This window comes from Vombatus ursinus, unplaced genomic scaffold, assembly GCF_900497805.2.
Source record: "Vombatus ursinus unplaced genomic scaffold, bare-nosed wombat genome assembly UNPS02015030.1, whole genome shotgun sequence".
Taxonomy (NCBI): domain Eukaryota; kingdom Metazoa; phylum Chordata; class Mammalia; order Diprotodontia; family Vombatidae; genus Vombatus; species Vombatus ursinus.
The window spans coordinates 3,312,368-3,334,573 of NW_020954808.1; the positions used below are offsets into that span (position 1 = coordinate 3,312,368).

The 22,206-nt window shown below is 55.8% G+C and overlaps 1 protein-coding gene across 1 annotated transcript; it reads left to right on the forward strand.

Moving 5' to 3' along the window:
• Nucleotides 1–1,460: 1,460 nt before the first annotated feature.
• On the forward strand, nucleotides 1,461–21,999 carry LOC114031042 (serine/threonine-protein phosphatase 5). The gene is made up of 13 exons (XM_027846046.1): nucleotides 1,461–1,581; nucleotides 6,163–6,404; nucleotides 10,734–10,881; nucleotides 18,292–18,413; nucleotides 18,617–18,682; nucleotides 19,087–19,185; nucleotides 19,542–19,647; nucleotides 20,146–20,288; nucleotides 20,380–20,467; nucleotides 20,810–20,850; nucleotides 20,955–21,133; nucleotides 21,265–21,346; nucleotides 21,471–21,999. The coding sequence occupies exons 1-13, from the start codon at nucleotides 1,461–1,463 to the stop codon at nucleotides 21,531–21,533; spliced, it is 1,500 nt and encodes a 499-aa protein (XP_027701847.1). The 3' UTR covers nucleotides 21,534–21,999.
• The last annotated feature ends 207 nt before the right edge of the window (nucleotides 22,000–22,206 follow it).

Consider the following 22,206-nt stretch of genomic DNA (forward strand, 5'->3'; position numbering starts at 1 on the left):
TATTCCACACCCATAGTCCTCCACCTCAGCCTAGAAAGGGGGAGAGGTAACATTCTGTGCTTTCTTCTTGGAGTGCAATCTTAGTCATTATAATTATTTCTAATTATGCATATAATTATAACTATAATAATTACAATTACAATAATTATAATTATTTTGCCATTATTTTTCCCATTTCCATTGTCGTAGTCATTTTAGCTGACTTCCCTCTGCATCCGTTCATAGAAATCTTCCTGGGCTTCTCTGTATCAAGTGTTTGGTGTTTCTTCCTGTGACTCCATACCGCCCTGCCCCCCATTACATTCATGCATAGCTTGGCCATTCCCCAGAAGAGGGGCCGGGTCCTCTGTTTCCAAGTCCTTGCTGCTGCAAAAAGGGTTGCTATGAATACTCTGATGCATAGAGGGCCTTTCTGCCCTCTTTGGGATCAATCAGTCAATGGATGACTAAACATTTTTGAGTGCCTATGAAGTGTAAGGTGCTAAGTGCTGGAGATACAAAAAGAAACAAAAGACAGTCTTAGCACTGGAATCTCTGGGCACGGGCATTCTGGCACTCTTCTTCCCGCATAATTCCTAATTGTTTTCCGGTTGTACCAGTTCGCAGCTCCACCAACAATGTACCTTACTTTTCACTGGAAGATATAACAAGTAAACACATAAGGAACTAAGATATATTTGGGGGAGGGAGAATGGGCTAACAAGGCCGAAAGACTTCTGGGAAGAGGCGGAGCTGAGCCCAGAAGAGGGAGATAAGGCTGGGAGGGGAGGGGGCGCCTTCCAGGGGTGGGGGAGGGGAGGATAACAGCCCGGGCAAAGGCGCAGAGGCTGGAGATCACCAGCCCCACCCGCGGCACGTGGAGGCCAGGCTGCTGCAGGGTCTACGGGAGGGGACCTGGGGGCAGAGGCCGGTGCTGGTGCGAGTGCAAAGATGGCCCCCGTGACCCAGAGGTGAGCTGCCCAGCCCCTGCTCTCGAGGCACGGATGACCTCGGGAAAAGGACACACTTAACTCGGAGATAAGCGACTCCTCCAGGAAGCCCTCCGGGATTTCCAGCCCTGCCTCGCCGTGAGGCTCTGAGCTAAATCTCCCCACCCGCCTCAGTCTTCCGCGTCTAGAGGAACGTCCTGTCTTGTCTAGGGATGATCCCGCCGGCTCTAGACGTTCTAGAAGCCGCATGGTCTCTCGATGGCCCGCGGGACTCCCAGGGCCGTTCTAGCCACCCGGGTCCTCCCGACTCTCTATGGTTCTCAGCCGAGGCCCCGCCCCCGTCCCCCAGGGGACTGTGCGGCCTCCCGGCCGGCTGTGCACATGCGCACGCGAGGTCGGGGTGCGAGGCCGGCGCACTGAGCGAAGGGCAGGGAAGGAAGAGGGAGAAGAGGGGCAGGCGGGCGTTTTACGACAGTTGCCGGCGACCGTTGCCTGGGTTGTGGCGGTGGAGGGGTAGGCGCGCTTTGCGGCATGGCGATGGCGGAGGGCGAGCGGCCTGGCTGTGCACCTCCCCCCCGGGAGGACCCGCCGGCTGACGGCGCCCTGAAGCGGGCCGAGGAGCTCAAGACGCAGGCTAACGAGTACTTTAAAGGTGCCCCGCGAGGCTGGCGGGAGGGCGGCGGCGCCGGACGGCGGGCGGTGCCATGGCAACGGGCTGGCGGGGGGAGGAGGGAGGCTGAAGGGCGCTGCCAGATAGGGAGCCATGGGGGACACACGGGAGACTGGCGCTACCAGATAGGGCGCTGTGGGGAGATTGTAGAGGAGGGGGCTGCCACAGAGGGACCCCCGGGGAGAATGCTGCCACATGGGTAGACCGGAGGAGATCTTGGCCAGATAGGGAGCCTTGGGGAAATGGGGAGAAGATTGCCATATAATGAGCTATATGGAGACATGAGGAGACTGCTGCCAGATAGTGAGCCATGGGGGAATGTGGAAGGTTGCCACATAGTGAGCCTTATGGAGACATGGACTGTTGCCAGATAATGAGCCATAGGGTGAATGTGAAGGGTTGCCACATAGTGAGCCATATAAAGCGAGCCATGGGGAAATGTGAAGGGTTGCTACATAGTGAGCCATATAGAGATCGCTGCTAGATAGTGAGCCATGGGGAAGGTTGCCACATAGGGAGCCATGGGGAGACTGCTGCTAGAAAACGAGCCATGGGGAAATAAGGAGAAGGTTGCCACATAAGGAGAAATGAGAGTACTGCCAGATAGTGAGCCATGGAGAAACGTAGAGAAGTTTGCTCCATGCATAGGGAGCCATATGGAGACATGAGGAGACCTTTGCCAGATAATGAGCAATGGGAACATGTGAAGAAGGTTGCCACATAGAGAGCCATGGGAAAATGTAACCAGTTGCCATATAGTGAGCCATAGGGAAATACGAGAAGACCACTGCCAGATAGTGAGCTATGGGAGGGATTGCTCAATAGGGAGCCATGGAAAGGTGTGCAGGGAGACGGCTGCAAGATAGGGAGACCGTTGCCAGAGAGGGAGCTGTAAGGAAGCCTGTTGCCAGATAGGGAGCTATGGGATGGAATCCTGCCAGGGAGGGAAGGAGCCCTAAGGAGATATGGGGAAAGTGCTGCTAGATAGGGAGAGGTGAGGAAGAGTATGACCAGGTAGGGAACCTGGGAAGGACCAGGAAATCCTGTTCAGTAAGGGATTACAGAGAGGTGATGTGCTGCCAAAAAGTGATGGGAGTGGGGAGGGAGCCTGAGGTGAATCCAAGGGGAGAAGATGGACGGGAGCGCCCTGACAATGAGTGAGCCACACACCAAGGCAAAGGCCCCCCAGAGTGACCCCTAAAACCCAGTCCTGAGCCCTGCACTAGGAGAAGAGATAGAGAGTTAGATGCTAAAGGGCCTTCAGAAGGTCCAACCTCATTTCTACAGATGAGGAAACTGAGGTCCATAAAAGAAAGTGACTTGCCCAAGGTCACCCAGGCAGTAAAAGGCCGAGCCAGGATTTGAACTCGGCTCTTTTTTTCTCATCACATGGAGCTGGGCTCTTTAGGTTGTGGCAACGGTGGAGAAGTTGCTGGCTCTTTGGGCCTTATCTGTGGAATGAGAGAGCTGAGTTTTCACATTTTTTGCTTCTGGAGAAACCAAAGTAGATACACATAGCTTCAGAGTCAGGCCAGGGCAGGGCTTGCCCCACAGCCTCGAGGTGGCAGATTAATGGCCGTGGGAAGGGGATGGGCGATCCCGTTCACCCCCTCCTCGTCAGAGACAGACACCGGGGTCTGTAAAGGACACACAGCACCCCAGTGGAGCTACCAGCAAGGGATCCCGGGGAGGAGGGTGAGCCCCAGAAGGGACTTGGAGGCAGGAAGAGCGTTGGGGGCCCCAGGAGGAGAGAAGGCTGGAAGGGGGGGCCAGGGGAAGGACAAAGGAACAGGAAGAGAGCACAGGGTTTGTGAGAGACCCTCCTGTCCAAGCCCCTTTGTATAGGTGGGGAAACTGAGGCCCAGGGAGAAGGGACTTGCCCCAGGCCTCACACCAAATCAGGGCAGAGCCAGGGCCAAAACCCAGGTTTCTTGACCTTTTTTTCAGGGCTTTTTCTGAGATAACAATGTGTCTGCGGGGAGGGGGGATACCCTTCTCTTACCATCAAACCCCAACAGGAAGTAGCCGGTCTGAAAAGAAGGGGGAGGCCACAGGAAATTGAGACACGTGGGAAGGAGGAGCTGCCCTCTGCCTTTGCAGGGACAGATTTGGGGGCGCCCCTTTGGCGGTACCCCCACCTTCTGAGAGTCGTGGAACATTAGAGACAGTGAGTTTCTTTTTCCAGAGGAGGGGAAAGTAGTTGCCCAAGGTCACCTCTCTAGAACCTGACCTTTGCCCCCAGCTCTCCCTGTTCTTGCAGGCAGTCACCGCTTTGTGGTATCACTCGCTTCCTTCACAGCCTGGATACCATCGCCTATTTGAGCAGGAAGTGTCCTGTCCCCTTGTGTACTTGGCCTTCCCCTCATCCTGCACCAAGAACCCCTAGACTAGAGGCCTGCATTCACACAGCTGCCCCCTTTCTGTGCTGCACTCCTTCCATATCCCACCTGTGGAAATCCCTCCTTCTTAGGTGTCACCTCTTCCAGGAAACCCTCCCTGATTTCACCCAGCCAAGCCCGAAGGCCAAAACCATTTCCTCCGCCCCTCACTCCCTCAGATTCCTGAGGACATTGTGTCCAGGTTTTCTTTTTTCCCTATCACACTCTTCCTTCTCTCAGGCTTATTGGCCCACAGGGCCTGCCGACTCCCTCCTAGAGAGAAGGGAGAGGTCCATTTATGCTGGTTTCTCAAGCCCTGACCCCTAGGTCATTCATTTCAGTAAGCACCTGCCAGCTCCCTAGAGAGCCCTGTGCTCAGGGTGGGCAGGGATCCAGGGATCCATGTCTGCCCCATGGATGTTACCGTCCAGCGCGGGGATCAGACACAAGCCACAAGCACAGGTCACTCAGCTGCCCTGTCCTCTGGGGCAGCAAGGAGGGAAGGCCTGGTGGCCTGCATGACACAGAATTCAGCGGAGAAAGTGAAAAGGGGAACAGTGTAGACATAGGAGCCACCACCACACGTACAAGAGGGAGAGGAAGTCAGCCTTTGCTTTGCAGACAGGAGGGATAGGCCGTGCCCGTGTCTGGGGGTCCGAGGCTCTGGCGGCATCCAGGACCTGTGGGAGGGAGGGATGTCAGAGAGGCCTGGAGAGCCGCTTGGTTCCGAGGAGGAGGGCAGAGAGCAGGAGAGAAGCTGGAGTTGGTCTGTACGCAGTAATAATCGCAGGGTAGCGGTTTAAGGCTGGCCAGAAAGTTGACATTCATTGCCTTATTTGAGCCTCACAATTATATAGAGGTATTATTATCTCTGTTTTATTAGGAGGAAACTGAGGCTAATTGCCTTGTTCTGATGGGATCCCAGCTGAGGACTGGCGGCTTCCCAAGGGCAAAAAGGTTTTTTCCTTGTGGCAAGCCTGAGCTTGGGTCTTTATGACTCCCACCCATTGCTGCAAGGTCTGCCCCGGAGGGCCTCATCTCTCTCTTCCTTAGGACAGTCTTTCCAGGACTTTTCAGCCCCCTCAGCCTTCCTTTCCTCCAAGCCTTATCTGGCCCTCAGATGGCCTGTCACCATTCAGGCTGACCTTTTCTGAACCCTCTCTCTTATCACAGTGCGAAGGGGTGTGTCAAAGTGAAGCCCCCTACCCCAGATGGTCCACTAAAACCCCCAGCTCATCCTTGTGTGTTCATTCAGTCCTATACACACACACACACACACACACACGCACACGCACATGCACACACCCCTTCTGCAGCTCCATCAGAACTGGCCGAGAGATAGGCTATTGGTAGGGTCTGGATGACAGGTGAGGGCTGGGTCCCTTAGTGACCAGAGGAATTGCTAATGGTGACCACTGACAGTCCTCCAGGGCTTTGGAGTGTTACCTCGTGGGAGGGCACCTGAGCCACTCCCCACAACGTGTCCATGAGAGACTGAGCCCCAAGAGGATAAGTGCCTCTCGTAGCGGCAGAGCCAGCCCCCCAGTCAGCACCTTCTGATCCTCAGGGCCGCCCCTCAAGAGCACACCTGCCCATGCGCCCTCTCCCCTTTGACTAGGAAGGAGCTCCCTGTCTGCCTGATTGTAAAGATGGGCGGTGCTTCTACATGGGAAGACTGGGCCTTGCCTGATGTGTGTGTGTGTATATGTGTGTGCGCGCGCGCGTGCGCGTGTACATGAATGCAGGTGGTTTCAGCAGATAGTCAACACGAAGCACCTGCCGTGTGCAGAACACCGTAGTTGGTGCTGAGAGACTGAGAGAAAGTTAGGAGAACACGGTACCTGCCCCTCCTGGGCGCACTGTCCCGCAGAGGCAGAAGGCACCAGAGGCCTAGGGGAGTGACATTTTCGAGGCCTCCTGGCCTCTGTGTTGCACTTCCAGGCTAGCGGCAGAAGAAGAAGGGGAGGGAGGATGTTCCAGGTGTAAGATCAGGGACTGCAGGCCCTCCTTTTACAGAGGGAGAGACTGAGGTAGAGGAAAGAGGTGGGGGGTGGCCAACACTGGCCGGACCTCCGAGGTCATCCAGGCTGGGCGCTCCGCGGTGACGTGGCCAGATGTCTTTCTGTCTGTCTGTCTGTTGATAGGAGAGGGCTTCTCACCCCTTCCCTTCCCCTGCCTTTTCTAGGCAAGGACTATGAAAACGCAGTCAAGTTCTACAGCCAGGCCATTGAGCTGAACCCCAACAACGCCATCTATTATGGCAACCGCAGCTTGGCCTACCTGCGGACAGAGTGCTACGGCTACGCCCTGGCCGATGCTACCCGCGCCGTGGAGCTGGACAAAAAGTACATCAAGGGCTACTACCGCCGGGCCACCAGCAACATGGCCTTGGGCAAGTTCAAGGCGGCTCTTCGGGACTATGAGACGGTGAGCCGCTGCTGCTCCCCCACACCTGCAGGGATTGGGGTCCCTGGCTGGGCCAGAGGGCGGGCTGAGGGGGGACACACGCCTCCTTTCCTTGGCTGGAGAGGAAGGCTGTGGCTGGACCGTGGAGGCCTTGAATGCCGGGCCTAGGCGTGTGGATGGCTTTCCGTGGGGATCCTGAGATCATCGAGCCCCCTCCTCTTGAGATGAGGAAAGAGGGGCCCAGAGAGAGCAGTAAAGGCTCTCAGGCAGTAAGCGTGGAGAAGAGCCGGGGATACCCAGGAAGGGGCCCTGAAGCCCGAGGAGGGCTATGATGGGGTCTGAGCCAGGCTCCAGGAAGAGGATTCTCACCTCCAGCAAAGGGAGAGGCAGGGAGTGGGGTGTCGGAGCGGGGCGGGGGGACGGCACCACAAAACGCGTCCCAGCCTGAAAGTACGAATGGATTTTATAGGATTGAGAGAAACTCCCGTCTGATGGACCCCCAGCAGGGGGCTTGGGCCCACCTGTGACCCGTAAGGGATATATGGTCCAGGATGGGGAAGTCTTCTTCCAAAGCCATGGTCAGAAACGGGAGTCCAGAACCCAGGGTGGGGGCGGGGGTGCATGTTCCTAAGACCTCGGTTTTCTTGTAAACAGGACGTTAAGTGATGTCTTTTATTTTTACATCACAATCATTTCTGGCCACGGTGCCACCTGGTGCCACCCCCGCCTCATCGAAACCTTCCGCCCGCCCTTTTGCTCTCCAGCAGCATCCCTTGAGGCTGGGCTCCCGTCAGTGGCAAGTCCTGGGGATGGCTTTTCTTCCCTCTGTGCAGACCCTCCCGTGTATTTGTGAATCTCCGCAGGGACGTTCCGATACATCCTTAGACCGTGGTTTGTTTATCTGCTCCCTGGTTAATGTTCTGGGTTCTTGGTCATCGCAGAGGTGCTGCTCTCAATCTTTGGCTTTTTGGCTTTGTCCGCCTTGGGGCAGGTGCCCGGTCGGGGATCCCTGGGCCGAGGTGGGTGGACGAAGTTAGCGAGGTTTTCAGAATAACTCCAGGTTGTTTTCCCAGGAGTGTATGAAGGTGCCGGTCTGCCCCGGCCCCCCCGACAGGCACCGTCGGTGTTTCTGTCGGCTTGGCCGGTTGGCTGGCTGGGAGGCGAGCCCCTCGCGGTCCTGTTGAGTGCTCCACTGTCTTATAACAGAGCCGGGGCCATCTGTCCCCCACACCCCACGCACACGCTTCTTCATCATCTCCTCGAGAGTCTGGGCCTTGGTTCCTGCTGTTATTTCTGTCCCCTCGACAGTAGTAAACCTGTCCATTTAGACTGGCCCGGCGGTCAGGAAGCACTGGTTCTCCCTGGTCATTGATTCAGTACAGAGCCATTTTGTTGGTTTCTCCAAGTCCTGAGCGTGGCGTGGCCAGTGCCCTCCAGATCTCGTGGTGGCGTTTCTCCTCCTTCCTCTCCTCCTGGCTTTTGTTAGTCCTGTGTAGACATGCTCACTGTTACTGTGAGATTATTTTCGTCTTGATGTTTGACCAAAGCTGTTCATTGTCTCCGTTTCTTCGCTGATTCCCTGGGGTTTTCTAAGTAAATGACTGTTGTCTCTTCTGGGGATGTTTTCCATCTGGGTAGCAGAACTGTTCATCCTTCTACCAGGGTCCCCCACATGCTGCCCAAGGCCCCTGGCCACCCTGGGCAGTGTGGGAAGACTCCTGTGTGGAACGCTGGACGTTGATTCCTGGATCCCCGGTCCCCTAGTGCTGGAGGACCTGAGCCATCCCGGCTCTCTGTGGGGACCTCCCAGGGTGGGCATGGGGGGCAGTCCTCTCTACCAGGGGCCCTTGCTCTGCACCTTATCACTTCAAAAAGAGCCTGGGGCCCAGAGAGGGAGGGGACTTTGATAGGCCAGATATGTTAGAGGCAGGATTTGAACCCGGGTCTCTGACCCCAGAGCTTGATCAGCGTACCCCTCCCATGCCCATGCCACCTCTCAGTGCAGATATCACCCTTTCCACCTTACAGATGGGGGCCTCTTGTAGCATCAGACACTTTGAAAACCCCTGTCCAGTAGCGGTTGGACTGTTCTTATGGATTCATCTGGAGCCCGTGTAGTGACAGGGGGTTGTAGTCAGGAGTGCTGGCCCAGGCGCTGCATAAATCATGGCAGCCTCTGCTGACGTTGGGAAGTAGTAACAGGCGTGCACAAACCACGCTGCTCTTTGCCTCCAGAGGTGTGTTGGCTTCTCTAGGGATCTGCACGTGGACTTTGGGGTCCTCAGCCCCAGGGTGGGAAGCTCTGCAGTTTCTGAGCCTGGTCTGTACTGGGGAAAAGCCAGGCCTGGGAGAGGAAATGGGGCGTGTTGGAGAGCCGGGGGGCTGAGCGCTGGGCCGGGCCTGTCCTGGATCCTGGTGGCCGGGGGATCTGGGGCCGCGGCAGGAGAACTAGGCTGGGTCGGGGGGAAGGAACTAGAATCACACCAGGTGGCCCCTAAGCCTACCAGGGCGAGCCCGTCTCTCATGCCTCTGAATCCACAGCTCCATAACTGGGGCCCTGCCCCTTAGGCACTCCTAAATGTTGGTATCAGGTGTGAGTCCTGGCCCTGGATGCAGGAGCCACCCAAAGGAGGGATTAGACTTTCCTGCTCCACCCTTAGCCCCACATGGGTGTTGGAAAAATGGGGCTGCTGACCCATGCCCCCTTCCCAGGAGGTCCCCAAGGGGTTTCTGGAGGAACAGAGGAGGCTTTGGGGGCCCCTGGTAAGGATGTGCACCCTGGCCCCCTTTCTAGAGCCTCCTCACCGGTCACATATGGCTTCGCCACCCTCCTGCTTGCCGGTAGTCGGCTGCACAGACTGTTAGAGCTTTGCCACAGGAGCATGTCGCCCGTCCCCTCCGGGCGCTCCTTGGGGTCCTCGCTGGGCCACTTCTCAGAGGAGGGAGAGAACAAAGCCTGTTTTTCTTCCCCAGCCCTCCTAGAGTAAGATCAAAAGGTCCTCCCTTGGCTCCAAGCCCTGGAACCAGGCAAATGAATCAGAGTTTCCAAGCTCCCTGGTGTCTGGAGTTGGAGGGAAGAGTTGATTTCCAGCCTCCGTTTCCCCTTTGTCTCCCTCCCTGAGTCCTGTTATCAAGCCACAGTTTGGGCAAGAAGCCTAGGGACTCAATGTTTATACCCAGGTTGGGGAGGCGGTTGGGGCTCCCTTCCCTGCTGCCCCCTCCTACTCCCCTTTCTTGTCTTCTCCATGGTCATTTTAAGTCTGGCCTTGTTCTCTGTACTAGGGCTGGGAGCAACCAGACGTCCTTGACCCCTCCAATCACTAGCATTTAGCAGGAGAACTGTCTCGTTCCCTTGGCTTGGCCTGGCCCTGCTGCTGGGAGGCAGAGATGCCAAGGCTGGCCTCGACCCCCTGGCGAGCTTTGCCCCCAATGGGGAGCTACCATGGCAGCATCCCAGGGAGCAATGTCAGTGCAGGGCCATCCGTTCCAGCCTCAGTTCCCAGCGAGTCCCAGGAATCCTGGAACCTGGCAGCTAGGCCCAGCTGCTGCTGACGCGCTCTTTGGCAGTACCCACTTCTGCTCTCTGGGCCTCTGTTTCCTCATCTGGAAAGTGAGGGGATGGACTGTGTGCATCCCTCACCTTCTCCCAGGGTCCTTCCTGCCTCCTCTCCCCCAGCCAGGCTCCTCCCTCTCTCTTTTCTTCCTCCCTCTCCCCTTCAGAAGCTCCCTGGGATTCACCCCAGCCAGTCTGCCCCCTCCCCATTTGTCCTTGCTTGAGGCTCAGGTCTTGGTCACAGCCTGCTAATGCTCAGAAGTTGTTCCTTGGCAGGGGAATTCTCCACCTCCCATTCTCCCCTGCTTTCTCTCCTTACCTTGAGGGCAAGTGAGCAAACTGGGTTAGGCCGGCCTGGCCTGCAAGGGCCCCGGGGCTGCTGTGCCTGGCTGAGCGTGGGGGGTGAGGAAGATCCTGGAGGTCAGGCAGGGACCACACAAAGACTGGGAAATCAGAGGGCACAGGTGGGAGCCCATCTCAGTTCTTGGCTGCTGTTTGCTCCTGCTCAGGCCAGTGGGTGGGTGGGGCTGGTGTGGAAAGTATACTCTGGATTTGGAGCCCCAAGACCTGGGTTCAAATTCTGAGCAGGTTAGAGAAAAGTGCACTGAGATGGGGGAACAAGCCCTCCAGAGACATAGGGCGTGTCTGGCTGCTTCTCCATGACTCATCTTCCTCATCTGTTAAATAACCCGTGAAGTCCCGAGGTCCAGGACTCCAGCTCCCCTCCGTCTATCCGCTGACCCGTACCTCCCCTCCATCTGTCCGCTGACCTGCACCTCCCCCATCTCCCCGTCCAGGTGGTGAAAGTCAAGCCCAATGACAAGGACGCCAAGATGAAGTACCAGGAGTGCAACAAGATTGTGCGGCAGAAGGCATTTGAGCGGGCGATCGCTGGGGACGAGCACAAGCGCTCCGTTGTGGACTCCTTGGATATCGAGAGCATGAGTGAGTCACGCGCTGCCCACCGGCGGGGCAGGGGATGGGGAGGCTCCGGCCGAGCACCCAGACACACCCGGGCGCTCTGCCCGCGACCCCGCCCCACAGGGATGCCCCTCGAGCCTTCCAGCAGGGCCCAGGGACAGGAAGCAGCGGGTTGGCATCTGGGTCTTCTCCTCATAACATCTGTCCATTGCCTTGGCACCACTCCTGAAACTGCTGGAGCTGGCTCCATTCTTCCACTGATTGGGAGGGGGAGCCATCCCTAAAGGCAGATATCAGGCCTCTGTCCGGCCCCTTCTCCCGTCCTCTTGTTCCCCTAAGCCAGGCCTCTACCGTTGCTGCTCTTTGCTGGTGCTCAGATCCATTCCTACGGGCTTCATCTGGCTTGCCTGACTCCCTTCCCCTCCATTCCCACCCTAGCACCTCCCTTGCCTTCCCAGGGAGAAACTGGCAAGGATCCTGGGGTGGGGGCACCTTGGCACAGGCCTGCGTCCGCTGGCCCTCAGACAGAACAGCTAGCAGGAACTTGGGCCAGAGCGGGCCAGGTGCTGGAGGGCCCCTCCTCCTCCTCTGCCTTCAGGCACCCCCAGCCATTGCCAGCACAGATAGACATCCGCCCGGACTCTGCCCCTATTGAGCAGCCCCACTGCAGTCCTAGGATGGTGGGAGGTGTTCTTACTGTGTGTTAGGCCTCAGAGGGGGTCCAGCCCCTGCTTGCACTCCCCTGGTAGCCGTGGGGGCTGCTGTGACAGCTGGCTACTATGGAGGCACACTCTAAGAGAGCTCCTGGAGGTCCCCGGCTGCGCACGATCTCCAGGATGCCCACATCCCCGTCTTCTCTGTTCTCACTTTGCTCGTGGTTTTCCTCCTTCCTCTTTCCTCGATTGGAATGTCTTAATCAGGCAGGCTTTGAAGCCTCCAAGTGATGCTGTTACAGGGGGAGAAGCAGGAACTCTTAGCTTTTGTTTGGCTTTTGGGGCCCTGGTGATCCGAGGGGCCCTGTGAGTGAACTGTGCGGGGCCAGCAGTTTGAGCCCTGAGGCTGTGGAGTGTCTGGCCACCCAGGAGTAGGGGAGGGGGGCAGGGGCTCTCCCTCTGTCAGCCCACTCCTTAGGCGCCCACCCACCTCCATGGGCCCCCTCTGCTGGCAGCAGAGTACCCGGCCTTGGGCCGCCCTCCTCGTCTGTAAGCCTGGCCGTGCTCTGGCTGCCTCCTTTGTAGGGGGCCTGCAGCGGAGCGCGTGGGAACGCTCGGCGGTAGTGCTCTTGTTCTCTTCCTTCCCACTGCCGTTGATTCCTTCTTCCCTCCATCTCCTTCCAGGGTCTTTTCTCCTGCTAATCTCCCTCTCACCTTCTCCTCTCCTTCCCATTTCTTCACCCTCTCTTCTGCCCTCTTCTCCTTCTTCCTCTCCCTCTTTAGTTTTCTACCTCTCTCTCTCCTTTCCCTGCCCTGTCCCTTAGTTTTCCGCCCTTCCTATCTCTGTCCCCAGGCTGGGGTAGGAAGCAGGTTAGAAGAGAGGAATGTCACCGACGTCTGTCAAGTCTGATTTTAAGTTTGTTTTATTTGACCTCATTTTCGTCTTTGGACCCTAACCAAATCATCTTCCTAGACTCGTGTTTTCCGTCCGTAGTTGGTCAGCTACTCATCAGTAAAACTTCTTCTGTTTTCTCACGTCCGGCTTCTCGGGGTGTAGCATAAGAACAACATCCTCGTTCCCTCCCCCCCACAAAAAAGTTAACGTGAGATCAGCCCCACGGTCCCTCCAGTTCTGTCCTCAGGCCCACTGCAGAAAGTCAGGGCCGGGCCGGCTTGGGATGGCCAGGTAGCAGCACCCCGTTGGTCTTCAGAGAACCGTAGAACCCCAGGAATCCAGGGCCCCCAGTCCAGCCTGGCCCCAAGCACGAAGCCTCCTTGTGACATCCCTGACAGGTTTTCATATAGCCCTTATTAAGCGAAATCTTCTGGGGACTTGAAACTCGCCTCCTCCTGCAGCTGTCGGAGAACCCTGGTCTGCTCCTCCTCGCCTCCTGGAGCTGCTCCTAATTCCGCCTTCTGGTCATTCACCTGGCTGTCATCCCAGGCCAGGCCCTGCCTCGTCTCCTGCTGCCTGGATCACTGTACCAGCCTTTTGGGTTCTCCGTTGTCATCCTCAGACCCTGTCACATTCTTCTTTCTTTCCCACAAAGCTCCCTGATGTGTCACAGCAAGAGCAGCAGTGCCCCAGAGTTGTGGCCAAAGGCTCTGCAGTAGGGCACACACCTGGGCCAGTTCTCCCAGACCCGGAGGTCTCTGATTCAGGCTCTGTGGTAGGGAGGCCTCATCCAAAGAGCAGCCCGCTTCAGCATGGAGCCGAGCTTGGGCATCACCAAGCTAGGCACAGGATGGCGAACTGGGTGCATGGAGGTCATCCACACTCATGAGGTGCAGAGAGGATGTGACCTGTATTGGGGGTAGGGGAGGGGCACCCCTGACTCACAGATCCTTGCAGGATTCCTTACATTTCTGAAACTCTTTCCAAGTCAGGTGGGCATGTATCGCTGTTATTTCCATCTTACAGATAAAAGAACTGAATCTCCATGGAGAAAGGACTTACCCAAAGTAATAAATGGCTGAGAACCAGGACTCCAGCCCAGGATTAACTTGCATTTCACAAATGTAGAGGAGACTTTTCTCATGTGTGGCAGCTCCACCATGCATCTCTTTTACTAAAACTTCCTCTCAGGTTTCAGACGGCACTTGTTTATTTCATTGTGCAGGGATTTAGTGAAAAAGTAAAAATCCAAAGAGAGTAAGAAATAAGTATTATACCATTGAGGAAATTGAACCAAGGGAGTCAATGAAAATGAATTCTGTATTCTCTAGAAATCATAGAACAGCACCAAGAAACTCCAGAATGGTTCAAAAGAGAAATAAAAGTTGGAGGAAGATACTAGGAATGAAATTAGATCAGAAATCAGAGCTAGAAAGAATTTTAAAACATAAATAGCGGAGTAAGAAAAATTGAATACCTGACGGAAAGTCTCTCCAAAGCAGTAGAGGCTCTGAGAGAGAGAACAAAATTTGATTACAAAACTATTAAGTAGAAGAAAATTTGGCAGAAGAGGAGCAAAAGGCAACAGTTACATTAAAAGAACACCTGAATTCCATAAAAGCCAAAGTGACTGACTTGAAAGAGAGGACATTTAAAGTGATTCCGTGATTTTGTAGATTAGAAGAGCATAGATCTAGAAGGACCTTGGAGGACATCAGATCCAACCTTGATCTTATAGATAAAGAAACAGGTTGGAGAGTTGAAATGCCTTGCCAAGGTCCCACAGGTAATGTCAGAGGCAGGATTTGAACCCAAGTCTTCTGACTCCGGGGCAGGGCTCTTTCTGCTGTACCAGTTAATAGACCATTAGTGCTGATAGGGATTTGGAGGACTATAGAGTCAGACTCCCTTATTTTACCAGTAGAAAAATAGGAGTAGAGAAGAGGTTTTGGCCAAGGTCACGCATCAAGTTGATGATTGAACCAGACCTGAAATTCCTAGTGTGACATCTGTTTTGCTGCACCACATTCCCTCTGGCATATCCCACTTTCAGCTTTTGTCCTTCCAGGCCACAGAGCCTCAGCTGTTTTAGCCCATCTGACAGACCTTTCCCTGAAAATCTCACAGGAAGGGACTAAAAAACCAGGAGTTAAAAATCTAGACCTACCACTGGTATACTTTGTGACCTTGGGTTAGTTTCTTTCCCTTTCTGGGCCTCAGTTTCCCTATCTGTAAATTTAAAGGACTAGACCAGATGACCTCATTAGGACTCTTGCAACCCCAGCAGTCAATGATGCCATCGTTCCAACTTAAGAAAGACCTTATTGTGTGACCTTGGGCAAGTCACTTAACCCCATTGCCTCACTAACAAAAAAAAAAAAAGATCTTATTGCCTTTCCTACAGCATTTTTTTAGGGTGCTCTTCTCCACTTCTGTCCCTTCCCAGTGGCTTCTCCAACACACACACACACACACACACACACACCCCACCGTGCCTCTAGCCTTAGACCCTTCACTTAAATACAGAGAGAATAGAATAAATCACCATGGTCCTTTCTCATAAATCTTCAAGATCTGAGTTACTTAGGAGTTCAGCCGTTCTCTGTTCTCTTTATGATTCTGTTTCGTTCTTTTCCCAATGGCATAATCTTTTTCCTTTAAAAAAAGCCTATAAACACGAAAGAATTGTTTTCCCTAGTCTTTTTTTGTTCTTAAATCACTATACTTACTCACTTTTCTTGTGTTCCTATTTATTGTTTGGGACATTTGCAGGTCAAAGAATCTGTTTCCTTTTAAGGATTTTTTGTTTTTATAGGAATGTCTCAAACACCTCTCTTGTTGAAAGCTCTTTCATTGATGATTGGGCTTAGGTGTGTAGGATATGTTATTTTGGGGTGCACCATGAGCTCCTTTTCTTTTTTGGAATATACTACTCCCCTTCCTTTCACTAATTTCTTATGAATATAAAATAATCTTGGGATATTCAAATTACCTTTCTTTCCTTGATACTTAGAGAGCTCTCTTCTTGGCTGCTTGCTGAATTTGTCTTTGTTTTTTTGGAGTTGGGAAGTCAGTCAATATGTATCCTGGAGTTTGAAGCATGTTTGTTCCCCCTCCTCCGCCTCATTGGCTGGCTCTGGATTCTGTGGATCTATGCTTTGCTGTCTGTATTCAAAAGTCTGGACAGTTTTCTTATGCTCTTGCCTGCAGGGTGGTGTTCAGGCTTTTTGGTTTGATCTGTGATCTGGCACTCCTCTTTAAAGCCAGTCACTTTGATGGAATTCATGTGTTCTTTGAATGTAAGTGCTGCCGTTTGCTTTTTTTCTACCCAGTTTTCTTCTACTTCAGTACTTTTTGGTTCTAATTTTATTCTCTCCCTCAGAGCCTCTACTGCTTTGGAGAGATTTTCTATCAGTTTTCAGCTTTTAAATTCATTCTGCTTCTGCTTTATGCTTTAATTTTGTTCCTAATGGGATCTTCCAACTTTTATTTCTATTTGGAACCGTGCTGGAGTTTCTCACTACTTTTCTATGATCACTGGAGAATACAGATTTTTCTTTTTTATTGGTTCCCTTGGTTCAATATTTATTCGTTATGCTTGAGATTCTCTGGGTTTGTAGTTACTTTCCCCTCTGTTTTTATCGTCTGCTGGCAGCTCATCTGCTCTGGAGCTAGGTTTTTATTCAGGCTGCCCCGTGTACCCCCAGTCACTTGGTTCTTGCTTCCCCATTCATTCTTTGGCTTCTCCCTCTTCCCCTCCTGTACCAGCTCTCACAGCTGGGTGACCGGGCTGCCTTGACCCTCTCACTGTGGGCAGAGAATGGATGGAGTGTGTGGTTGCCAGCCTGGGTTCCTGGCCTTAATAAGCTCCAGGGGGAGAGGTCTGGCCTCCGCTGCGTTTCCGTCTCAGGGCTTCATGAACCAAAGCGGTCTTTCCCTCTAAGCTGTGACCGAGGGCAGCCCGTGGCGCCCGCCCGCCTCCTCCACGCTTCCCAGGACTGGGCAGAGTCAGTTTTTCCCCACTGTGGCGGGCTGCCGTGGGAGCCCCTGCCCTCGCTGTACCTGGCTTTGGCATCTGCTGGCTGAGGGTTTCCTGCCTTTTCGTGTGGTGGCTTTGCTTATTCTACACCTGGTGAATCACCCCTTTTACTGAGGTTTTTGGGGTGTTGATGGTTGCAGAGGAGCAACAAACTCGCCCTTCCGTGGCCCTTCTGCTTTCGCCAGCCTGCCTTCTGCAGACTCAGCCTTCTGTAATTGCCAGGGTTTCCTCTGGAGCCGGGGGCTACAGCCCAACCCCCTTTGTATTGAAGTTGTCACTTTGGTGGAGGGAGCTTGGAGGCTGCAGAGCCTGACCCACCGCTGACTTTGTTCAGCATTGCAGACCTGCCTCGGGCAGCCTGTGGGAGAGCTCAGACTGTTGGGAGGTTTCCTCTTCTTTAGCCTGAAATTGTCCTCCCTGCTGGTGCTGAGTCTGCTACCTGGGCCCAGCAGAACGAGGCTCGTCCCACTTTCCCAGCCAGCCCTCTAGGCCGTTGAGAGCCTTCTCGAGGCCCGCGGTGCCTGGCTCCTTCACTGATCCTCGTTTAGCGTGTCCCCGACACCACTCCCTCTGCTGACCCGTCTCCGGGCATACTCCAGCCTGTCCCAGTGCCTCAGGAAGCCAGCCACGTTGCTGGGCTGTCCTCATGCATCTTCTTGTTGGTTCTGTTTCAAGACAACAATCCTGCTTGAGGTCCAGAAAGAAAGAAGGCCCAGAGCCAAAATGGAGGCCAGCGGGGGCAGTGGAGAGGGGCTCCCACCTCCCTCGGCCTCTCTGCCGTCTTGAGCGTCCCACGTATGGGGCCCTTGGTTCTGGATCCGAATAGGAGCCCTGTACACTTGTCACCGTCTGCTCTGGGATATCTGTGGGTTCTCGACTCTTTGTCCTAGAAGATGGGGTTCTAGACCTGGGATCCATGGTCAGCAGGATTTCAGTAGGATTGGCTTTCTTTGCGATCCTACATATTTTATCTTATGTGTTTACAAGTGGGATTCTGAGAAGGATCCCTCGGTTTCACCAGACTGACTGCCCGAAGGGTTCATGACCCCCATGCAGATGCTCCAGAAGACACCCCTCCCTCCCCCCACGTCTCCACCCTTCTTTTCTCCCACGCATCCCCACGCCTCTGTTTGAGCTTGGCATGACCTTCCTTCTTCCCTGCAGATTTGTTTCAAGAGAGAATGTCTGGTGGCTCTGGTCTCCTGACCTCCGGGGACCTTTGCTAACTCATGGGTGGTCTTGGGCTCTCCCCTCCACTCAGCGGATTAAAAGACCACCCAGTCATCAGCATCACTCTTTCCCGAGTCCTTTGGACGGATCCCTTTTGGACCCCCAGATTTCAGCAGCCCTTTCATCGGCCTCAAGGCTCTCTCCCTCCTGGCCCCCTCCAGAAGCCTGGTTAGTCTCAGCTGTTGACCCATTACTGGCTTGGGGACCCAGCTGTGCTTCTTAGCTCAGCATTCAGGGCCTCCAGTCTGGCCAGACATCCTTTTTCAACCCTGCCCTCTGCCAGCTTCCTCACATGCCTCCTTCTCTAGGCTGATTTCTCACCCTATCCCAACACATCCCTTTACCAGGACTGTCCCCATGGTCCAGAACCTTTCCCTCCTGGGCTCTCAGAGTCAAACTGTCCTTTCAGGTGGAGCTCAGATCTCACCTCCAGGAAGCTTGCCAGGCCGGTCCAGCCCCGAGGGCTCTCTTCCCCCCCGGGAGCTCCTCCGACCCTGACTCTTGTCCCCCCCTTGTTCAGTGAGTGGCTCTGTGCCTCCAAGGCCAGCCCCACCCCTCCTGTGGGGGAGCAGAGCCAGGGGGGCCATGGCTGATCCCTCTCCCCCCTCTGCCCCCAGCCATCGAGGATGAGTACAGCGGCCCCAAGCTAGAGAACGGCAAAGTGACCCTGACCTTCATGCAAGAGCTCATGCAGTGGTACCGAGATCAGAAGAAGCTCCACAGGAAGTGTGCCTACCAGGTAAGGGCCCCGGGAAGAGGGAGGGGCCGCTGAGCACCAGCCCCCTGCCCCGAGAGCATCCTCCTCTGTCAAATGACTGGAATTAGGCAGCCACATCCCCTGACTGAGAGGCCAAGTGTCGGAAAGCCCCATCCAGACAACGGGGAAGGGGACCTTTGGGGGTTACCCCCTCCCCTTGTGCTCATAGCCCAATCCCCCCTCAGATTTTGGTGCAGGTGAAGGAGATCCTGTCCAAGTTAACCACGCTGGTGGAGACCACGCTCAAAGAGGTGCCTCTGTGTTTGGGGGGTGGGAGCATCCTGGAGGGTGGAGGGGGGGAAGGAGGCAGCCCAGGGCCTTCCTGAGGCGGGGTGAGGGCGGGGCTGGGGTCTGGGCCCGGCAGGCACTTACCCGGTTTGGGTTTTGTCTCCCCTCGGCTCTCTCCGTCCCTACTCCCATCCTGGTCCCTCCTCTGACTGCTTCTTCCTCTGTCCCCGTTTTTCTTGGGCCATCTTGGTATCTCCTCCATCCCAATGTGGCGTTTGTCTCTGTCTCCCGCCTTCTCTCTCTTTCCTTCTGTGTCTCTCTCTCTCACACCATTCCTGTCTCTGTCTTTCTCTTGCTCTCCCTCTGGGTCTTTCTGTCTCCATCTGTCTCTGTGTCTCTCCCTCTTCCCTGGCCTCTTTTCTTTCAGACAGAGAAGATTACAGTCTGCGGGGACACTCATGGCCAGTTCTATGACCTGCTTAACATATTTGAGCTCAATGGTCTGCCTTCTGAGACCAACCCCTATGTATCCTTTCTGGGCCACTGGCCCAAGCCAAGCTACCCCCTTCTCCACGGGCCTGAGAGCCTGGGCGGCTTCCCACACTGGCGCTCCCCTAGACCACCACACATCTGGCCCTGGCCCTCGCCTGGCCCTGGCCCTGCTCCTGGCCCTGGCCCTGCTCCTGGCCCCGGCCCTGCGCCTGGCCCCAGCCTCCCGGACGACCTCTCAGCTTCCCTCCAGCTTGGTGACCACAGGCCCGCGGTGGCCGGTGTGTGCTGCCTGTCAGCTGCAGCCGCCGGCCCTGGGATCTGCTGGGGGCGGGGGTCGGGGGGCACCGGGCTTCTGCCCCTTCCTCGTTTTCCTGAGCCTCCGCGGCATAGATATTTAACGGAGACTTTGTGGACCGAGGCTCCTTCTCCGTAGAAGTGATCCTCACCCTCTTTGGCTTCAAGCTGCTTTACCCCGAGCACTTCCACCTCCTCCGAGGTAAGCCAGAGGTGGGGGCTTGGGCGCAGGCAGAGAGACCAGGACAGGGCCGAGAGCTGCCCGTTCCTGTGCCTCAGCCTGCAGCAGAGCCGAGCTCCCCTGGATTCTGGGACGCCGGTCCTCGGAGAAGCGTCGTTCAGGCCCTTCTGGGGTGGGAAGGCTCCCAGTGCTCCCAGCAGGGCCCTTGGGTGGCGGGGCGCTGCAAACCAAGGTTCTTGTCTGAGTTTGCCCTCATTCCTCAGGGGAGCTAAGGTGCATCCCATCCCTTCTCTGGGCCTGTTTCCCCATCTCTGTATTGAGGGGTCCAGGTAGTTTCTAAGACCCCCTCCGACTCAAGCATTCGATATTCTCCAGGCCTTTCTAGCTCTAAAATTCTCTGGTTCTCTGGTGATGCCCTAGTGGGGGTCCAGCTGAGTGCCAAAGCCCTGTTCCATGCCCAGCCTTAACAAGCAGGCCTGTGAGCCCAGGGTCTTCCCTCCATCCCTCAAAATCCCCCAGGGAACCACGAGACAGACAACATGAACCAAATCTACGGCTTTGAGGGGGAGGTGAAGGCCAAATACACAGCACAGATGTTTGAGCTATTCAGCGAGGTATTTGAGTGGCTACCCCTGGCCCAGTGTATCAACGGCAAGGTGCTGGTAAGCCTTTGTGGGACAGGGGCAAGGGGCCAGCCCTTGGGGAGCGGGGGAGGGAGGGGGGTGCCCTCACCAAGCCTCCTGCCTCCCCCAGATCATGCACGGGGGGCTGTTCAGCGAGGATGGGGTCACGCTGGACGACATCCGGAAGATAGAGCGGAATCGGCAGCCCCCAGACTCCGGTAAGTTCTGCCGGGAATGCGAGGGTCTGGGCCAGAAGCCTGGGTTTTCAGGCCGCCATCTGCCTGGGTGTGTGGCCTTGGACAATTCCTTTGGCCAGTTTTCCTGTTTGTAGAGTAAGAGAGTTAGATGAGGTGATCACAAAGGCCCTTCCAGGAGTCTGGGGGCTGGCTGCTCAGTGAGCAGACACCGAGGGCGCCCGCCAGCCCAGCCACTCCATCAGAGAGGAGGCCCCAGAAGGAGAGCGGGGAGACAGTGGGCTCAGCTGTGGTTGGTGGGGGCCCATTCCCGAGGTCCTGAGCCCCAGTAATTCTTTCTTCCTCTCCCTTCCCCTCCAAAAACAGGCCCAATGTGTGATTTACTCTGGTCAGATCCACAGCCCCAGGTCAGTGAGTGCACGCCTTCAGCGGGGTCACTGGGGGCCGGGGAGCATTGGCAGGTTGGGGCTGAGGGCCGGGGGGGCCCCACTCTGAGCCTTCTCTCCCCCAGAATGGGCGCTCGGTCAGCAAGCGAGGCGTGAGCTGCCAGTTTGGACCCGACGTCACCAAGGCCTTTCTCGAGGAGAATCGGCTAGAATACATCATCCGCAGCCATGAGGTGAAGCCCGAGGGCTACGAGGTGGCCCATGATGGCAAATGTGTCACTGTCTTCTCCGCCCCCAACTACTGGTGAGGAAGCTCGGGCCCCCCCCCCAGCACCTTCGTCCTCTCCTGTCCCTCCGCGTCTCCCCTTGCCCTCGCCCTCTCCTCCCTCCCGCCTCACGCGGCTGCTCCGCTCTGTCCTGTGTCTCGTCCCGCAGCGATCAGATGGGTAACAAAGCCTCTTACATCCACCTGCGCGGCTCAGACCTGCGGCCCCAGTTCCACCAGTTCACAGCAGTGGTGAGTCCCACGGCCCCTGACCCTCCAGGCCAGGGCGGGGATGGGGGCAGAGCTCAGGCCAGAGCTCAGTCCGGGGTGGGGCGGGGGGCCTTCTTCCCAACGCTGTGTCTCCTCCCATCTGCAGCCTCATCCCAACGTCAAGCCCATGGCCTATGCCAACACGTTGCTGCAGCTGGGGATGATGTGAGGGGGATGGCAGGGGCCTGGGCTGAGGCTCTCCAGGAGCGGGAGGCTGGCCTGGGCCAGAAGTTGGAGACCAGAGGAGTTCCACCTGCTTTTACTTTGTGAACTTTGTATTTATTCCCCCACTTTGGTTCAAGGGGTCTGCATCCCCAGGACGATGGGCATTCGGGGGCTGGGGCTTCTAGGGGCTTGTTGCCCCAGGGCATTCTGGGAGGAGGAGGTGAGAGCTGGGGGCGGGAGGAAGGGCAGGGCCAGGGGAGCTGCCCCAACCCCCCTTCGTTTGCATGGCTCCGCCCCTTTTCCACCCCATCACTGAAGCAATAGGCCCCCGAGGGGCTGGGGGTCAGGGGTCCACCGCGGGCTCTTCGTCTCCAGAGCCCCCGGGGAGGGGCTGAGAGCCAGGCCCACCCAGAGCCCTCCCCCCCCCACCCCAAGCTATTTTACCGTCTGTAATTAAGTATGTTAAAATAAAGTCATTATTGTCTCCAGCCTTGCTGGGGGTGAATCCAACCTCTCTCTTGCTGTATTCCCCCGTGCATATGTAGGCCTTGGGATGTGGTTGGTTCCTTCGAATTCAGGACTCTTAGAACTGGAGATGGCCAGATGGATGCCCTCATTTTCCCGGATGGAGGACCTCCAGGCCTTCCAGAGGCCTCCGACTAAGGCAGTAGTAATTA

What these genes read in the sequence shown, in the direction of transcription:
- LOC114031042 (XM_027846046.1), top strand. Translation starts at nt 1,461, where the DNA reads ATGGCGATGGCGGAGGGCGAGCGGCCTGGCTGTGCACCTCCCCCCCGG. An exon ending in GGCTAACGAGTACTTTAAAG is followed by an intron (nt 1,582 to 6,162) that starts GTGCCCCGCGAG and finishes TGCCTTTTCTAG; the next exon opens with GCAAGGACTATGAAAACGCA. An exon ending in TGGAGACCACGCTCAAAGAG is followed by an intron (nt 18,683 to 19,086) that starts GTGCCTCTGTGT and finishes CTTTTCTTTCAG; the next exon opens with ACAGAGAAGATTACAGTCTG.